Source organism: Natator depressus, chromosome 7, assembly GCF_965152275.1.
Source record: "Natator depressus isolate rNatDep1 chromosome 7, rNatDep2.hap1, whole genome shotgun sequence".
Taxonomy (NCBI): domain Eukaryota; kingdom Metazoa; phylum Chordata; order Testudines; family Cheloniidae; genus Natator; species Natator depressus.
The window spans coordinates 45973672-45993517 of record NC_134240.1 but is presented as its reverse complement, the minus strand read 5'-3'; the positions used below and the strand labels follow the sequence as shown (position 1 = coordinate 45993517).

General features: G+C 53.6%; 1 protein-coding gene across 1 annotated transcript in view; it reads right to left on the bottom strand.

Annotated features, from left to right (window-relative positions):
• GRM2 (glutamate metabotropic receptor 2) overlaps positions 1 to 19846 on the bottom strand; it is a 74256-nt gene that overhangs the window by 22328 nt on the left and 32082 nt on the right. Inside the window, exon 2 of the mRNA XM_074958304.1 lies at positions 16249 to 16884. Within this exon, the coding sequence (XP_074814405.1) occupies positions 16249 to 16785 (537 nt within the window). The 5' untranslated portion in view covers positions 16786 to 16884. The remainder of the gene's footprint in view (positions 1 to 16248; positions 16885 to 19846) is intronic.

Below are 19846 nucleotides of genomic sequence, written 5' to 3'. Positions count from 1 at the left end.
TCACACATGCAATCCCATTTCTCATTCCCGCGTGGATGTGTAGTCACAGCAACTGCAGACACAGAAGTTGTCACAACTGTGCATAGTCAGTGTAATTGCACATGGAGATTATGCACCTGTATTTTTCATGCACAGTGGGGCGTCTGCAGTTATAAAATTCCAGCCCTTGATGGGAGTCATGGCTTCATTCCTGAAGTATCTGAAGAAAACAATTGGGTTTCTCCTCAGCTGGATGCTGAGGCTAAGCTGAAGGAGGCTCAAGGACCATGCATGCTGGAGAAGGATGTACCACAGCCCAGTGTCCAGAAACAGTGCAGTCTAAGCATATCTTGGACAAAGGTTTTGCCACAGCTGGTGAAGCCACATCCAACCACACATGCGTCCTATGAGACAGAGAAGAAGGAAGAAACCTAGTATCCATCCCTCCCCAACCTGATAGAGAAGCTGGCCAGCAAACCTGGACTGGTGACTAAGGGCAAAGTTGGCCACGTCCGAGAGTCCATCATCAGCCCCCTGTGAGGACTCCATAATGGGGATGATGCAGACGAGGGCACCAGGCAAACAACTGTGACAATCACCATGGAACTCCCCTCATCGTGCCATTTTTACGGGGTCACTTTTATGGAAACGTGAACAACCCCAGTGAGATGTCAGAAAGGTAGCGGCATGTGGGATGCTGAAGGCTAGAGAGCTTTGATTGGCTGAAAGTGAGACCCTTCAGAGTTCTCTGAGTCCAGTAGCCAATCATAGCCTTCCACTTCCCGAGCGTTCTATCGATGTAACGATGCTATTTCTTTTCAAAATATTTTTCAGAACAATAAACCTTTTTCCACCTCAAACATTAGATGTGAAGATAATTATCAGCAGTCTAGAGGGTGCTAACCTGTCAGGCTTTCCCTACAAGTCACATCGTGTTCATTGTCAGGGTGAAGGTCACATATGTCTGTTATTTTGAGTGACTTGGATGTTTTTTTCCTTCCAGTCTCCGCTCCTGTTGCACTGCGGTTTCCAGCTTTCTGAAGGAGTAGCATTATCCTGAGCTGGTGGCTTCTTCTGGGTTGATTTTGGTTGGTTTGAATATTTCATGTTTTGCTCTCTTTTGGGGAAAATAAACTGCTTCAGTTGCAAAAGCAGAAGATTCCGCTGCAGGGAACACAACAGAACATCATAATCTTCAAAGTGTTTTGCAAGCATTCAGTAATTTATTATTATTAATTATTTGTATTGTTGTAGAGCCTAAGAGCCCCAGTCATGGACCAGAACCCCATTGTGCTAGGTGCTGCACAAGCACAGAACAAAAAGCCAGTCTACATATAAGACAAGATTCCAGCGAAGTATTATCCTGATCCCCATCATTTTACAGGTGGGACAAAGACAGATTCAGGGATTTGTCTCAGGCCACATAAAGAGTCAATGCCAGCGTCAGAGCTAGAATGCTCAGATGTGCACTTAGCCCATGCGTCCCTCTAACATACCAGAACCTGCTAACAATTCCTGGTACAGTACTGATGCAAAGCAGGCAGGTGTGTTTGGGGGAGGTAAGCAGGGAGCTAGCCTGTCACAATGACACTAAGTAGCTGGGGAGGACACTACAGAGCTGATATTGCAAGGGGGGTTGGCTGACATCAGTGTGAGGTCGCCTCCTGTCCCGATTTCCATGGGGCTCTCTCTCCGCATACAGGATGTTAAAACTTGAAAAGCATTCTGAAATATTGAAAGCAATTTCAGCGTGGCACCTCCCCAGCACACTATGATAGGGCGTATTCCAAGACATTGTGATACAATGATTTTGACCTGCTGGACAAAGGCTAAAAAGAGGCCAGGCTAGAACTTATGACAGCATTGTCCGGGGTGACCCATGAGGCAAAACACCACAGAGGTCCCCACAGATCTTCAGCTGGCAGCGGAAAGAAAAAGAGAACCATATGGGCATAGAGAGGGAGGGACCTTCCTGTATGCAGGCGCTCCTTGCTCTTCAGGGGTCAAGGCTCCTGGCTGCACCGTCTGTTACTGATGAAAAACCTCCCACGCTCAGCCATCAGAGTGGGTCTTTAATGTGTATGATTCAAATGCCCTCCTGGCTCTGTCACCTGATATGCCCGCTGGCATGGTGTAACATTGTATCAGTGACGTCCAATCACAGCCATCACCTACACCCACCACCTCACATCTGGAACAGGAAAGGTGCACCCTAGAGCAAGAAGCCGTACATCCAAGACCCTGGCAAAGGGGCGGCTGCCGGGAAGAAATGGACATAATGACTTTGTTTTGTTTCAATGTCCTGCAGCAAGATGGGAACTCAAACTGAAGTCCCTCTGGCTACCGTGATCCCTCGCTGTATCATGTCTAACAGAGACTGCACACTCATTCGAGCAGGGACCTGACTCTACTGTGTGCCAGTGTGCCATGCACAGGTAGGTCACCTGTAGAAAGACTGATGGGTTTAAAGGTAGATGATCACATCTTCCATGACCACAGCCTCTTAGAGCTCCTGCCCCAGGATGGCTTCTGGGAGTGCCCAAGGTGGCATGGAGAAGGGACAATCCTGCCAGCCCTCTGCATGGGCATGTCCAGTGACCTCAAGGGGGGCTTCCATGCTCAGAAGGACCCCAAGGCAGTTTGCATTCCAGAACTTCCACATTCGTGCATCTTCATGCCAACCTACTGCCAAGGCTATGAAAATGGTAGCTACTTCCCACTTCACCATGTGGTCCGGTGGCAGGGGAGGGAGGGCATTGTTCCACAGCATCCCTCTCAGAAAGCATAATCACATAATAGCTACGTAAAATATAGCGCCATCATAGCGAGACTGCTGGCCTCCGACCACGAGGGCCGAGATGACCTGCTGAGATGAATGACCAGAAGCAAACTATCCTGGGCACTGGACATTAATCCCCCAGCGTAGGGTTGCCAATTTTGGTTGGACATATTCAAGGAGGTTTCATCACATGACATGATCTTTAATTCCTGGAGACTCCAGGACAATCCTGGAGGATTGGCAACCGCATGAGTGACCCTGGACCTTAGGCATTACTGTGTGTTGTCAGCGAGATGTTTTGCTGCAGCTGAATTCCATCAGACTTCCAAGGTGGCAGGGAGGCACGACGAGACCACCGGCTTTCGCAGGGAGGGTGATGCTTTCCACTTCCCAGTGTTCCTCCCACCCCCATTTCCCTTGCACCATGGAATCCCAGTCTGTCCATGAGGGGTTAAGACTAGATCCAAAGGGTCAGCAAACACTGCTCATGCACATTCCAAAATGGGTTTCTAGTCCCAGTGCATTCCTGGGGATTTCTCCTCTACCTCTGCCCCCATGAGCAGATGGGATGGTTGTGGGGACTGAATTCCCAGAGAGGAGGTTGGGCCTTTCCCCTCCTGGGAACCCTTTCCCCTGCCTGACTTGGGGCCCTGCTTTTCTTCCCAACACACCTGCTGCTTGCCAATGATTAGAGAGAAGTCACGCCAGCAGGTGGTAAGAGGAATTGCAGAGGCTGGGCCATTGCATGGTTTGGCCAGGCTGAGCCTGGAGTGAGATCTCAACAGCAACATCATCAGAGGTGAGATATTAAACCTCCTGCTGAAATACCGCAAAATCCTTCTCTGTCAGAGCGAGAGACTTTATAAAAACTGCCTGTAAATGAACCCAGAACGTGCAAGACCAGGCAGGTCTGAGTCAGGAATTGGAATATGTACATAGGGGCCAAATGCTGAGAGAGGCAGAGCACCAGCAACTCATCTCAGAATACTTCCACCCTACAAAAGTCTCACCTGTGAGCTGGTGCGGCACGGGCATCTCTCAGCCCAGGCAGATGAAGAGAAAAGAACAGGAGAATGAAAAAAACAATGGGCCAGAGCAGAATATTCCACTGCATGCGTCCAATCATTGAGATGAGAACAAGGGCTGGCGCATGCCCCTTCCTCCCTCCTACAAACAGCTCGCGCTGGCCGCTTGTTCCAGATGCTCTGCAGCAATTCTCGTTACCTTCAAAGGGGAAAAATCCACACTAATGAGGCTATTAAAAATACAGACTGTCAAAGAGGCAGGCGAGAGGAAGCCTGTGAGCTGATTGGCTAGCAAGAGCTGGTATCTGGGGCCGGTTTCTCAGCCCCCGATGATGTGGAAGTCTCCACTGCTTAATTAACATGTACAAATATGTCTTTAACAGACTATTACACTCCTCATGGCAATAAGGCACAAGAGACTGGGAATTACCCTGCATTGATTCACACAAGGCATCGTCACTGGAGGCACTTGACCGTAGGCACACAAGGTGCAAATTAATGGAGAACAATTCACTCCCTGTCATGTCCTATTGCCAAATGATCACAGCGCTCAGGCCCGCAGTCCACCAATCACATTCTGGTTCCAGTGGGCTCCGACTCCTGTTAGGCACAAGTTGGGATCGCGCCAGGTTATACCAGTCCTGATTAAAATGCAGAAGGCAACTCCTCACTGTGAGAAGGTAGAACTCCCAAACTCAGCTGGGAGCTATCTTGACATCTGGGAGGTACTTGAGCATTTGGCTGTCCCTAGGAGATGGCTAGACATCTGGGAGGAATTGAGATATCTTGGAGGTATCCAGGTATGTGGGAGCTACCCAGATATCCGAGTTGTACCTAGGCACCTAGGACAGACCTTTGCTGATCTGGCAGGAGAACTCAGAGCCTCACCTGGGGGATGCCTTCCTTATCTTACTTGGAAGGACAGATACTCTGCAAGCAACACTCAGTGTGTCATGTGACAAAGGTCAGCGGTACTTCCTCTTACTGCCAACTGGTTCAGCAGAACCCCACCCTGGCCTCCTTCCACTAACATCCTCAGAGCCTGCAGAGAGAGCGGCACCATGCGACAGCCACAGTCTCCAGGGAGTTGGCAGGCTGACACCAACTGGTGACCTCCAGTGGGACACCGTCCTGTTGCTTTTCAGTGGCTCCCTCCAGCTCTCACGTGTGCTGAATCCTGGGCAGATGGGGCTCTGATGGGTTCTCCACTTTCCCCTCTTCTCATCAGACCCATTTGACCAGTTTATGGCCCCATTATCCACCTCTGCTCCATCTGTTACCCCAGAATTGGCGACTGGCACTTCTAGAGTTGGGTAGAAGGGGGAGATACCTAACACAAGCTGGGTATCCTTTGCCCAGTCCAGCAAGATCCACACCCTTTGGAACTCCCTGCATGCTGCAATTTAGCAATGGGCTCTCTGAACTCTTGAGAACAGCCCTTTTTCACAATTTGTAACAGACATGCTTGAAGGTCAAGGGATGGCACTTCCAGAAAGCTGTCCAGGCATTGGCAAGTCATTAATGTTCATAATGATGGTGCCACGCAAAGGTCCCAATCAGGACTGAGGCCTGATGGTGCTCGGCAATGCACAAAAGCATATGGAAATGCAGTCCCTACCCTCTTACAATCGAATGTGAGCCATGCTACAAGTGAATGTTAGAACCAGAAGGCGAGATGGGATGCAGGATATTGAGATTGTGTGGTCACACAGGGAGCGAGGCACAGAGCCTCAAAGGTATTTAGGTGCCTAACACTCCTGGGAGTTGACACCTAAGTACCTTTGAGGAGCAGGGCCCTACCACACAATTTGCTGGTTCCAGCTCATGTGATGCTAAAAACAAATGAAGGCAAGGTTAGCAGGGATTGCTGCCCCCATTTTAGAGGTCGGCAAACCAAGCCCCTGAAAGGGGAAGTGATTTGTTTTGCATTGCACAGCGAGGCACTGCCAGAGCCTGGGTCACTTAGTTTGCAGCGAGGCTGTCTGTAAGCTTGCACTCTTTATGACTGTCCCCATCAGTGGGCAGCTAACATCCTAGGAACCGCTGTGACCTGACTGACCCCGGTGCCCTCAAATGTTCCTGGAATCTGTCTGTACAGAAGTTGAGCATTGCCAGGGAGTGTGCACGAGGTACACTCTGCTAACCACCGGGGTAGATGGGGGAGTTCGGGGGCCGGGAGTGGGGGTAGGGAAATCCCGGTCTGGCACAGTCATGAGCCCGCCTGCTCGCTCAAATGCTAGCGGCCAGCAGAGCTTTGTTTGTGCCATGAGGCTGCTTGGTAGAATGGCAGCTGGAACGACCCTGTCGCTAGAAGGATACCAGCCAGGACTCCTCTGCCTTTGCCACGATTCTGCCTGCTGCCCTTCCCTCCGTTGGCACTGCCCTTGCCTCACGCTCATAAGTTTTAATGCCACTTGGGTGAGATTGGCACTTTCCAGCATGATTACACTGCTGGGTCTGAAATCCCGCGGGGCAGCACATTTCATTGCTCCCCTCCTTCCCCTTTGCCCCCCACCCCTACTAAATCTTGCAGGCGTAACACAGGGCTGGGACAATGTATTGTCACAGGAAAGGCTGCTCTCTCCCGATTGGCCCAGGGAGCAGAGCTGGAGCCAGGTGCGCTGGAGCTGTGCAGGGCACCCCAGGGAGCAGGGAGGATGGAAAGCAACACGCCCCATTTATGGACAACGCCAGTGCTCCCACATGCTCATCCCGCCCCCAGAGTCCCAGCAGACACCCCAGGGGAGGACTGCACTGGGAATGTCCACCAGGCCTTTGTTAAAGAGAATTAAGCACCTTCGAAAGGTGCCAGCTGCAGGGCTGATGCAGCACAGCCAGCAGCAGTGACCGTTCCCCCCCACGGTGCCTCACTTCTGGCCTCAAGAGGCCAACCAACTCCAGGGGCGAGAGGCATTTTCACTCTCAGTAGGGCCATGGAATCCTGGGCTTCTTTACTCAGATTGCCACCAGGCTTCCAAACAGTCCCAATATAGCACAGACCCACGTCCACTAGGAACCAAAGGTGAGGCCACCAACTGGTCTTACAGAGGTTCCCAAATGGCCCATCATACACCAGGACTTCCAGCCAATACTGGCCTGGGCTGGTTTGAACCAAAGATCTTAGAGGGGGAAGGGGCTAGACCAGTTCCTTAAGCCAGCCAGTCTCCTGGTGGTCACGATTCCCAGGACATGTAAACCTCCCACCTTCAAGGAGCCACTGACTACTAGCCCCTGAAGGGTTAGTTGTGGACTATGAAGCTGTGAGAGAAAGGCTCAGCGATTCCAGGGAAGATGCTGGTATGAGAGAAGGATTTGGCCAGGTGCATGTCAGAGAGAGAGAGAACAAAACAGGTACAGATGTGTCCATGTTCACAGTTGTGCAGAGAAACGAGTGATGAAGAAGATGCCAGCCACAGATAGATAATGTTCTCTCCTGCAGTCACCCTGAGGAACAGCTACTCTCTTTCTAAGTACAATGGAAAACCAGACTCCCTGCTGTTTCTTCAATGCCTCATCGCTCCACACTCTTCCCCCGGTGCCCTGGGGTTCAGCCAGGACATAAAAAACCCTGAACATGCCTTCCGAGGTCAAGGTTTTTCACATCTGTGACCCACATAGATCTGGGTTGCCTCCAACCCAGCCAACGACCAACAGCAGAGCAGTCAAGGCAGGTCTATTGTTGTCTCATCTGTTACCTGGGTTGACCAGCTTGACTGGCGATGTCGGTGTCCATTGTAACATCACAGCTCTCGCCACAGGGTGCTGATGCTGTGTCCTAAAGGACCCTCAGCTGCTTGAAGGTGAACTGCCATCCCAGGGAAACGTGGTCCTCTCCTGAGATGCAAGGTGCCTGATGGGGGTACGAAAAAGCAAACCTCCCATACGGAGTGCATTACTCACAGATAACATTCTCTTATATCTGGCTGTTGAGGGGGGTAATATCAACCCTAGAAGTAGAAACTTCCTAGCCACAGATCCCTTTATAGGCACCATTTCCCTTCCCCAAGCCCACTGTTGAGGAGAGGATTGTCTCTTGGGGCAGAATGTGGTAGATCTTCTGGAGAAACTATGGGTAATGGGGGCAAAGGGAGAAGCCGAGGATGGCAAACCATGGGGAACAGGTTTCCCCTCCCCTGCTAGGAGACAGTAGCTCTCTCAGGACACAGCTGGGCGATCCACTGGAGGAGAAACCTAGGGTTGGTGTGGAGAAGAAGCCTAGGATTGACTGACTCCATCCACCTCCTCACTCTCAGTGAGGCAATCTCTTGTTCAGGATGGGGTCCACTGCCTGCCTTCACTCCCCTTCCATTCCATTCAACTCTCCAGCATTAAATTCCCTCCTTCTCCTCAAACCACCCTCACCCCTGAGCAAAGAGGCTGATCACAGAAGGGTTATGTTTCCACCCAAACCAGGAAAGGAGATGGAGAGATATTCTAAGTGTGTCTGGTACCAACTTTGGAACCAACACTGCAGGTGGGGTGTGATTGCTCTGACTGCAGAAGAGCCGAAGCCATCGATGATGAGGGCACTAATGAATAAACTTGCAATTAAACTGAATAACGGGTTGCCGCCTGTAGACAATGCCCACCAAAGTCAATGCAGCCAGGCCAAGCCCTGCAATTGGATTTCTCTCCCCCTGAGGCAGGTTATCCCCTAACTGCCCATTGCACTGTCCTCTGCAGCAGCTGGCACCAGCCCCTGGATTCACTGGTGCACTAGTCTGATCCTGGCTGGGCAGTCCCGTGTCTCCCCCTGTCTCTGTGTACGTCTGCCTGTCTCTAGGAGCCAGCTTCTCCTCTCAGTTACACCTGTCTCTGAGGCAGACGGCAGCACACCTGGTCTGCCTGGCTCTAGCTCCCACACCTGTTCTTTTAGAGCCCTGACAAGCTCGGGGAAAGTCAGGGTAACACTGGCAGGCGCTGACGAGGGGAAGCCTCACTGATGGGCGGTGGGGACTTTTCATCTTCGCTGGGCTGCAGCCATCAGCCCTGCGACCTCCCTCTCATCCTTACGCTGAGCAGCTCTTCTCTTTCCTTCCTCTGTGGCGGGCGTGAAGGCTCTGGAGGGCAGCCCCAGGAAGAAGCCCGATGCCAAGGTGCTGAAGAACTCCATGGTCACAGACCCTGCCCTGGGAGGCGGGGATGGTGCTCAGAGGCAGCTCTCGGCAGCCCCAGACTCCCTGCAGCAGCTGGTGCTCCAGACCAGGCAGCAGCTATGGATGTGAGTATCCTCCATCTCGCAGGCGGGGTTTCTTTGACTGAAAACCCCCAGGCACAACTCAAGGGGGGCTGCGGGTGTCACCCAGCACAGATCTGCCCCCCGACGGTGCCCTTCACATCACTTTTAAAGACATCCCCCTGCTCTGGAAGCCAAAGGGGGCTTAGGCAAAAGCTGGCAAGAGCTGAATGGCCAGTGCCAGGACATGTAGCATGACCAGTGGAACTGGGAAAACCGGGTCAGATTTCAGGGGGAGCCTGACTGGGGGCAGCCTCTCTTCTCTGCACAGCTCCAGGAATCCTTCCGGTTCTCTGTGATGGTCTTTTTCTGCCAGGCCCGGAAAGCCGGTCCCGGTTCTCCATTTCCACTCCTCCCACTGCAGAGCACAGAGGCAGGCCTGGACATTCCTTCAGAGCCACAACGGCCCCAACGCCCTCCCAGTGTCTCCCCCAACAGGCCTAGCGGGATTCCACCTTCTCCAGTGACTACGGCCAGCCAAAACAACAGCTCACCCCGCAGGCATTGGAGACCCTTCCTGCAGGATCAGGCTGGTATTTTAAGTCCCTATAGGGCCCCCCTGGAAGTGTCAGTGCACATGGTACTGTGTCAGCAGCTTCACAGACCTTTGATTGGTTGCTCGGTTGGATCAACCCCAATGAGGCAGCTAGTTTTGGCTGGTCTCTTAGGTGCCCATTTAAGGCCTACATGGACACCTATGTTTGGGCAAAAAGGTGTTCAATAAACATAAAGTGGGTGTCATGTCCCCTTCTAGGGGCTAGACCACATAGAAGGTAACAGCCTACAACTGCTGTCAGCTAATAGAGCTTTTCCTTTAGCTCAAGCAACAGAAGTCTGAGCTTTAGTGCAGAAGGCCCTGCGTTCAGACCCTGCTGGTGGCCTGTAGCTGAGATCATTACACACACAGGAGTGATGGGGGAAACCAGATGTTACATCCCAAGTTTGCACAGTGTTTCTGACTCAATGGAGAGATGGATGCTATTCTGTGGCTGCCTCTCCCATAGCGACAGACGGTTTCCTGCCTTCTCTTCACAGCAGAAAGCGATCTCTCCTGCTCTCGCTCCCGCACCAGAGAAGGGCCCCAGCAGCAAATCCACCATTGCCATCCAGTCGTGGTGGCGGGGGGTGCTCATCCGGCGAATGGTGTGCCAAGCGACGCTCTGCGTGCTGATGATCCAGAGATGGTGGCGCCGGGTCTCCTTCTGGTGGCGGGAGGAGAGGAGGGTCAGGGCGCTGGCAATGTATGTGAGGCCCGTGAGAGCTAGCGTCCTCCTGCAGTCACTGGTCAGTAAGTGGCGTGTGAGGAGCCAGTACAAGAAGTGCCAGAGGGCAGTCCTGGTTACCCAGAACAAGTGGCGGCAGCACTCCTGCCGGAGAGAGGCTGCGGTGTTTGCAGGGAGCAGCCTGGCGGACGGGGGTGTGGACCTGAACATGGAGATCATTGTTGGTTAAGCCGACTCTATTAAAGCCGTGGGAACGGCTCCGTGCGGAGACAAGCACGGAGAGTGAAATAAACACGTTCCCTGGAAGCGAAATCCCAGTCAGGATGTGATTTCCTGTGAAAGCCTAGGGGCAGGCGGGCAGGCAGCAGGCCTCTGAAAGTGGACAGGCCAAGCTGGAGTATCAAAGCGCAATCCAAGCCACTGTAGGCCTCGCGAGGAAGGTCACATTGGGAATCTAGCACCTCACCGGGTAGCATAGGCAGCCGTCCATACCGGGTCTGTTTACTCCATGCCAAGACCTAGAGAGCCAAGCTGGCAGCGGATGCTAGAGAGCCCAGGCCTCAGTCTGCATCCACCAGCCTCAAGAACTTTGCATTGCTCACAGCAGAGCCCTGCGACATCCACCAGACCAGTTCTGGGGTAGCCTCCGAGACCTTATCCGCTCAGGAGTACGTTGGGGTGGCTTCTGAGACCTTATCCACCCAGTGGCCTCCACGATCTTATCCCCTCAGTTCCTAAGAACTCAGCACGACTCTGAACTCCTCACTGAGGTTTCTTTATTGGCATGCAATCAAATGACACTTGAGTTAAGTAGGCTCAAGAGTAGAGGGTGGGTACAGGGCATACCCCCCACCCCCAAAATTACACAGCAAACTTCTTCCTCTATAGACGTTTCCAGATTAAACTACATTTACTATACACTGCATCACACGTTTAAGGATTGGCTGTACAATCCCCATATGGCATGCTCTGTCCACGCATGACTTACTCTTTACATCATCTTTATGATCCCAATTTATCTTGTTGCTTGTTATCTTGGCCATTGTAAATGGTTCCCTGGGGGTTCCCCCTTGTTTTAGCTAGTGCAGACATTCTGTTTCCAGGCTGCTGATTCATTTACCTCCCTAATCCTGTCTCCTGAGAAATGAGGCTTCATTCATGTCAAGCCAGGCCTACAACCACTTATAAGAAAATCACCTCACCTGCACTGCCATGCAGCCCCCTCTGGGTTGTAACATGGCAGCTGTTTTTAACAGTGGAAAGTCAGACTAACCAGCAGGTTAACTCAGGGAGTGCAGGAGAATACCACATCCAGATGGAACAGCAAGGGAAATTTTGGCCTCGTACTTAGCTAGGAGACTGCCAAGGAAACGCCGTACCCTGCAGGAAGGAACCGTGTGGCACAATGCCCTGGTTTCGTGTTAGTAGATCGCTCTCCTCTGGCTGAATCAGGACTGAGGGAATACCCAGGGGGCACTGTGCTGGTTAGATTCCAACTGCTTGTGGTCCATAAAGATTCCTCATTAAACTTAGGGTTCTGGCTGTTGGCAATTACCTCCTGTTCCCTAAATTCCAGCCTCTCCACCCCACTGCCATGCACTGCTGCAGAACAGGCTGCATTACCAGGTGGTGGGAGTGATCTGAATGTACACAAGGCCAGAGCCAATCCTGGTAGAAACCAGCACAGCTGCACTGACTGCGAGTCCAAAGATTGAGGGGACAAGTCTGTGAAATGGCTCGAGACCCTGCCGGATGAAAGGCTCTATAGGGCATGAAGGCAAGAAATCACTACACAGAGTGGCTCTTTCGGCTCATATCGGGGGCCAGGAACAAGGTGAGTCCATATTAAACAGGGAGCCTGGGCTAAGCAGAAAGAAGGGGTTGTGGGTGCAATTTGCCCCTATGCAGAAGATCAGCACAGGGCTACAGCACACTAAGTGGCAGAAGCCCATGCTGAGTGTGCAAAGGGGTCAGTTTCAGCCAGAGTGACTAATGCAGCTCTTTTAGAGCCAAGTGGGTGAATGACCGGGGAAGTGGTTGTTATGAGACACCCAACCATCCCCCCAGCCCAAAGCTAATGGAGTTTTCAGTGAAGTGAAAGAAGGGGGAAAGGTCCAGAGATCCCAAAGGCTTTAGGACCCTTGAAATCAATGGAAGTTAGGAACCTAAACACCTTGGAGGATCTGAGCCAAAGCCAGCATCTTGGTCAGCAATTGCCTGAGCAGAAGACTGGAAAAACCAGGTACTTCAGAGAGTGGTGCTGGTGGCTTGGGGAGTGATAGCCTTTTGTGACACGGCTGATCCACTACTGTAGGGGGCGCTGTGCTGCTGGCAATGCCACCTTTCAGAGGAGCGGTCCCCAACCACTCATGACTGATAAAAACCTCTTCTTGCTTTTCACAAGAACAGAGCAGCATCAGCCTCCGCATCCGAGCAAACTTCCCACCAGTAACTGCATCCTGCTGTCCTAACTCCTCCCGTTCTCTTCTCCCAGCAGGCTGAACTAGCTCCAGTGTCTTGCCTAGCTGGCTTTGAACAGCTGCTGTGTTCCACCCGAGGTGGCTGCATCTCAGTGTTGATGCACAGTTCCTGTATACCCAGCTAGCAGTTGCATCGCTGGAGCAGTCCTGCTGCATTAATCCAGATTACACCCGCAGAGCCGTAACAGAGAGCAATGCTGGGTGCCTGGGGTCTGTGAAAATGCTTTGGAGGCCCTTCTAGATAATAGACACTAGCATTAGCTACGATCTTGGAAACAAGAAAACATGCAGCACTGACTGTTCCTCCAGGAGGGGCTGCAGGCTGCTTCTTAGACAGGAAAACAATGGGGAGCTAGGTGAATTATACCTACCGAAGGTGTCTAGCAAAGCACAGACAGGCAAGGAGAGATCCAACCCTGCACTGCTCTGGCAACATATAGGGGCTGATACAGGCACCATGAGTGGCTGGGAAAGAATCCCCCCTGCACAGGCACAGCATAGAGCTGAGAGCCTGGGGCTGCTCTAATTTACACTGGGGGCCACCCTGGTCCTGCATCTGAGTTTACAGCCACCTTTGGCCCAGTGCTGGGCAGGCTGCACTCTCCTTGGACTCAGCCACTGGTCCTCAAGCCAGCCTGCAGAACAAGGGGCTTCTGCTCCCAGAAGGGAGTGTTGAGAGAGAGAGGGAGAGCGCCCAGTGGGGAAAGAGCAGCGAGCGCGTGTGCCACTGTCTGGGTGGGGGAAGGTGCTAATTCAATGCAGCCTCAGAAATGTGATGTCTCCGCTGGATCAAACCTGGAGCTCTCTGCGCGAAGCCCAGGGGAGAGCGCGAGCATGCTCTGCTTTATTACAGCCTGGAGAGGACACACGCAGCACTAGGAAAGCCTCAAATTATTAATAAACGGCTCCGTGTTCTCCTCAGTGCCCCGCAGCTCTATCCCCAGCCCTGGACAGTGTCTGCAACTGCAGCTAATCAGCTGCTAATCTTTTTAATGAGCTGGCTAATGATCTCGCTGCCGACCTCCCTCTCCTTTCGTCTGCCCAGCGATGGATTTACCCACCTTCTGGGCTGTCGGTGTATCTAATTGCCTATCTGTCTGGCCCCATCATCATTTCTATCTGTCCATCCATCCCTCCCCCATCCCTTTCTTTCCTTCCCCTCCTCCTTTTTCTCTCGCTCCATGTACAGTAGCTCCAAAGAGAAAATGCTCCCTTTACTTCCTACAGCCCCATTGCAATGCTATTCATGGCACTTCAAATAGATATCACATCTGACCATTCAGCTCCTGTACCCCCGTCTTTTCAGCTCCCGCAGCCTCTCCCCTCTCTTTGGCCCACCTCCCTTATCTCCTGCCTTGATTCCTTTCACCTCTGCCCGCTTGTTCCCCCTCCCCATCCCTGCAAACCCCTTGGTTCAGGGCCGAGGGCTCCCTGGCAGCCTGACTCAGGGGGACATCATCTTGAGTTGGAAGGGAAAGGAGAGCTGCTCATCCCAGCTGTGCAGCAATCTGCTTGGCAGGGGAATCCAGGAAGGCCCTGCAGGAAGGGAAGGCGGATCTCATAGCGATCTCACAGGACAGGGCTAGAGGTGTGTGTGTGTGGGGAGGGGGGCGATAGGGATGCTGCCTGGCATTCACCCACTCAGGGCAGTGAGGGGGGCTACAAATGAATGAAGGTCTCCTTCCTTTTCTGTGTCTCTTTGCCTGCCAGCCAGCCAGGGGCCCAGCTCGCACCCTGGGCCTGCATCTCACCGACTCCAGCCAAGCTAGCCCAAGGGGAGGCGTTTGGCCCAGGAGGCCTGCAGGAAAGCGGCTGATGCTAGCAACAGATGGTGGAGTCTCAGGTGTGCTCGGTGGGGCCCCCTCCCGCAGGGAGGCAATTGAGGACAGAGCTGAAGCAGAGCATGAAAGCGGGGGATGGAGGAGAAGGGCTGTGAATGGGCACCGGTGGGGGGGCCCCCTACCCCTTTTGCAAGCAGCAGCTCAGGGCTCTGCTGAATGAATGGCTCTCCCACGCAGGCCTGCTGCAAGGAGCCAGCTCCGCTCAGACACTCGGCTCAGTTTCTTGCACGCCTGGCTCAGCGCCCCAAAGCCCTGGCACCAGGCTGGCTGCCACGCTGGCTCACCTAGCCACGGTCCCTGCTCCCCCCGGGCCAGGCTTTGAATGGAATAATGAGAGATTAATTTGCATTAATTACAGCATTAATGCAGCGCAGAGAGGCTTGGGAGCAGCAGCCAAGTACCGTGGTGGTTGGGAGCGGAGGGCTCTTGAGCGCTTCGGGATCTAGGCCCCCACTAGCCTGCTTGGAATCGGGGAGAGGAGGGGGCTCTCCATGAGAGGGAGACATCAACTTGGCTGCTGTGCTATCAAAAGCCCATCCCCCCCCCCAGGCAGGGAGCTGAGTTAGGCTGAGTTTAATGTCACCGCCACAGCAAGGAGAGAGGGCTTGCAAAATACTAGTGTGTGGACAAGGTCAGGGCAAGTCGCAGGGCCTGTGTCTGGGGAGAGTTCAAAGGCATTTGGTGTTCAACATGTGGGTGTATACACATCTGCTACAAGGACACTCTAGGTCCTAAGGTGTGACCCCCGCACCCCGTGCCACATCACCATCCCAGGGATCTGAACGTACAGGGTGTGACCTCTGCACCACGTGCCACACCACGTCCTCTCTGCCTGGGCTGACATGCCCGGAGGATCCCCCACAAGCAAAGAGGCATTTTAGGTTCCTAAAAGGCCGGAAAGGCTGCAGCTAAACTGACAGGCCCCAAGCCAGCACGGTGTCACCGAGGAATGTCTGTGGCTCTTTCCCTGCGATGTGTACAGTGCTTTCCAGTGTACGGGCAGGAGGGTGGTGAGTGGCATGGGTGTGCACGCATGGGAACTGGTGCAAACCCGCACTGGGGCAGGAGCAGGCTAGCTTCTAAATGGTAAAGTGGGCAATAATGAAATCAGCATATGCCGGGGCAATGAGAGAGCCAGGTGCGGGGCTGATCCAGGTGGGGGTGTGTGTGGAGGACACGGGGTAGGGTTAAGCCAGATACGCTCACTCCTTGGGGGTGGGCAGGGGTCACACCCATGCGCTCATTCCCTGGGACGGTGATGTGGAGGTCACACCCGTACGCTCAGACCCCTGCTTATCCCCCAAACAGGTACAGAAGGGATGGCTGCACCTCACACCCGCCTCATCCCACCCCTTCAAATCTGACCTGGAGCGACCACCAGCTAGGTCTCCAAGAGGTATCTAGCCCCTGGCCTCTCTGCTGAGACTATGCCAGAGAGCACCAGCTCTTGTGATGCAAGCACCTGGTGACTAGGATCTGGACTGAGACCCCCCCAAACTCATTGCACATAGTGTAGCATACCACATAGCCAGCCGAGTGTCATGACATTCACTCCCTGCCAACCAGAGCTAGATTCAGACTGGCCACACAGAGGTCACCTTAGATCCTACTTCCAGTGGCCTGGGCCTCAATGCCCTCTCGTTCTAATCCCCATGGCCCCAGCTTGCCCACTGTGCACAGAGTACCTGGATGGAGACGTCACTGTAGGAGCCCCCGATGACTCCAGTGATTGCCATGGGAACGTCATCGTGAATGGCATAGGAGCCGTCAGGGCAGATGTGTTCGGAGCCATCCACTCGGGTCAGGGAGGCGCGGACGAAATCCAGAGACTGCTCCAGGGCGTAGGTGTCCTTGGAGCAGGTGTCCAGGATGTGGGCCCCCAGTGTGATCCCTGGCAGGATGCGCTGGTCTTTGTTGATCTCATCCAAGGCGAAGAGCATGGCCTCGAGGCGCTGGATCCCCCGGTGCTCATTGATCTTGCCGCACTCCTCGTTGGAGCTGCCTTTCTCGTGTACCGGGAACAGCCCCCCGATGACCAGGTCCCCTTCCGTGCTGATCTCCTTCTTGGCCACTGTGCTGTAGCTGGGGTTCGGGCTGCTGGCGAGGCATGTGGTGGCATGGAGCAGCCAAAGCCACAGGGGGACGGAGAGCCCCATGGCCCTGCCCCTGGGGAGTGGAAAGAGCCACCAGGCAGCACTGGTCAAAACGATGGCCTCTGGCATGTGAGCATTGGCAACAGGTGGCTGAGCTGGAGCTGGGAGGTTATAGCACGGAGGTCAGTGGGGACCCATTGCCCGGGGAGGAGGACAAGCGCTCAGCACCTGTAGGGGCAGAGGGAGCAGATCGACAGTCAGACGTCTGGAGGAAAGAGCTGCTAGGGGCCTGCCCTAGGGCTGTGACAGCAAGATGGGCAGTGGGGGGTCACACCCCCACCCCAGGGCCTTGGATACCACCACTGGTCCCAACGCTACCTACTTTGGGGCAACTCTACGCCAGCCTCTCACCGCATTTCAATCACCGGGGCTGTTGCTGGGACAGCCGCACGTGCCCTGGGATTGGCCAGACGGTCACTGTCCAGGAACCAGGCCTGGAATGGGTCCCTCAGCTGGGCACTGACAGCCTGAGCTACCTACACCTGCTCCACTGTTCCAGAGCGCGTGCGGGCAGGGCCGAGATGCTGGAGGCGCTCAGGAATATCCACGCGGGGCCCAGGTGGAGCCCCGCTGCGCAAGGCAGCCCTGGGCCAGGTAGGTGTCTGCTTGGCTGCCCCCCTGCACTCCCTCACCCTCTGGGTCAGACACTTTCCTCCTTTCTCCGTCGCTGTTCCCCATTCTCTATTTCACCTGCCTTCCGCCGAGGCCATCCTCACCTCCCCAGTGACCCACCCACCCATGAGCCCACCCCAGGAGAAGCCACCTCTGCTCAGCCTCATCAGGAGGGCTCCAGGAATACTGGCTGCTGGCCCCAGACTGTCAGGCTCTGAGATTCCCCCTCCCCACTGGGCCTCACGTTTCATTCTCTCTTTAGAGGCTCCTGGATGGGCAGGGGCAGCAGCAGTCGGGGCTGAAACCTGCCCTAGGAGACGTGCGCCCCCCTCCCGCCCACTGGAGCAGACATTCCCTTGGGTGCTGTGACATGGACCCTGCCCTTCACCAGACAGGAGCATTCCCCAGCTTTCTGCAGGGAGGGGAAGGGGGTGAGATCAGAGCCAAGAGGATGTGACACCTCCAGCAGCAGGCTGGTACTTCCAGGACAGCAGCTGTTTACCGTGGGAGCGTGCAGACTGGCCTCCAGACGGATTGTGCATTGATTAGTCTCCCTTCCAGATCTTTAGCTGGGCGGTGCACGTTCCTGTGGGTACATCCATACTCCCGTGCGGATGTGCGTACATCTAGGAATAGGTGTAGCGTGTATAGTGGTGTGCGCGCACGATGGGTGTATTTGTTGTGCAGGGCTGTATGATTGTGTGTGTACCAGTGACCAGAAGCGCGTGTGTGAGTACATTAGCGCCAGCACACCTTTGCTCGGGTCCGAAGGGGAGCGCACAGGCAGGTGTGGGCAGGGCTGCATGCTGGGACATATTGGCTTGTGGGTGGGCGCATGTGTGCCAAAAAGCACACGTGTGGTTTCCGTGCTTGGATGCCAGGGTGTGCACCATGTACATGTAGCTCTGCTTTTCGTCTCCTCCGTGCATGCACATTAATGATTTAGTACGATAACGATTTTAGAGGGATGGTAAACCGCGTCCTTCAGGGTTTAAGCCAATCTCTAGCTGTTAGAGACCAGGATCAGACCTAGATGGGGAGTAGATTATCCCACATCTGCTACTGCAGGGTTCTCATATCTTCCTCTGCTATATCTGGGGCTGCCCCCCCGAGAGACAGGACACTGGTCTAGATGTAGCCACGGCTGGATCAGAGCCGATTAGCTTTATGCTCCTATCTGCGTAGTTTAGTCAGTGGGTCGACTGTGCCACAAACCATAGAAAGATCTTTGTGTGGAAGCTGCCCCAGAGAGTCTGAGGGGGAGCGATCACACAGAACGGAAGCCATGGTTTCTGAGCAGAGATATTTGGTGTTTTCCCATGTGTGTGTGTGTATATATATATATTTGTACTGTGAAAGTGATCTTGTGACAGGCACATGAGGGCCAAGTGAGCCTGTGTATGGGATTTTGGGGCGGGGGACGGGTGAGTATTATATTCGTGTGTGGTGTGTGTGCATCGAGGGATGCATATACAGCTGTGGTTTGGTACGACTGTGAATTCAGACATGTGTGGTTTTTGTCTGTGTGTGCCTGTAAACACGTGCGGATTTGCGGGAGTGTGCAGATTCTCAATGCACGTGGCTCTTTCTTCATACATACACTTGACTACATACATATATAGATTTGTGAAAGTGCAGCTTCACACATGCACGTGGGTGTGGTCTGTGGGGATCTGTGCGGGTGTGTTAATCCATACACACATGGCTTTTGTGTGTGTATGGATTCGTACATGCCTGGGCTCTGCCTGGGGGGGTACAGACATGCAGAGCACATCCGAGTCCCCCCCTCACTACACATGTTCTGAATACACCTACCCATGTGGTGAATACCTGTTCGATTGATTCCGTTAGCAGAGAAGAGGCAAAACAGCTCAATAGGGGACAATGATCTAATAACTGTTCAATTCTAGAATTAAAACTGCATTAAGAAGAAAGTGTTTCTGTTTATAGCCAAGGAGCGACTTACAGAAACGATCAAAATCAATTTGACTGACCCACTGTCAGGAACTAGAAAGAAGGAGCCACCAGCCCTTCAGGGGAGAGACGTAAAGCGGGCCGAAAGCAAAGAGACAGCAAAGCGTCAACGCTGCCTCTTGCTTCTCATTTCTCACCACTCCTAGTCAATTTCACAGCTGGGCACAGCCCAAAGCAGAGACAGGGAAGGCCTGGCTCGCACCAGGATGGCAGCCTCAGGCTGTAAAAGATCCTTCCACTGTGACGCTGGCAGGCCAGGTGCCAGCTCATGCCAAGGCCCCTAGGCCACAGTGAACACTGACGAATGCATATCTGGAGACCAGTCTGCCTCACCTGTGTGTTAGTATTGTTAAAATAGGGATTAGATTAGAGAGATGTGTAGCCCTCCATAGCACAGAGGGGAATTCACCCACACGGCTGCCAGCACTTGCCAAGTTTGCATAGGGGGCAGGGATGAAGGGGGCTGCTGAGGGAATGTATTGAATCAGCACCTGGTACAGCAGGGAGACTACGCTTGCCAGGCCTTGACTCATTTATTTGCAAT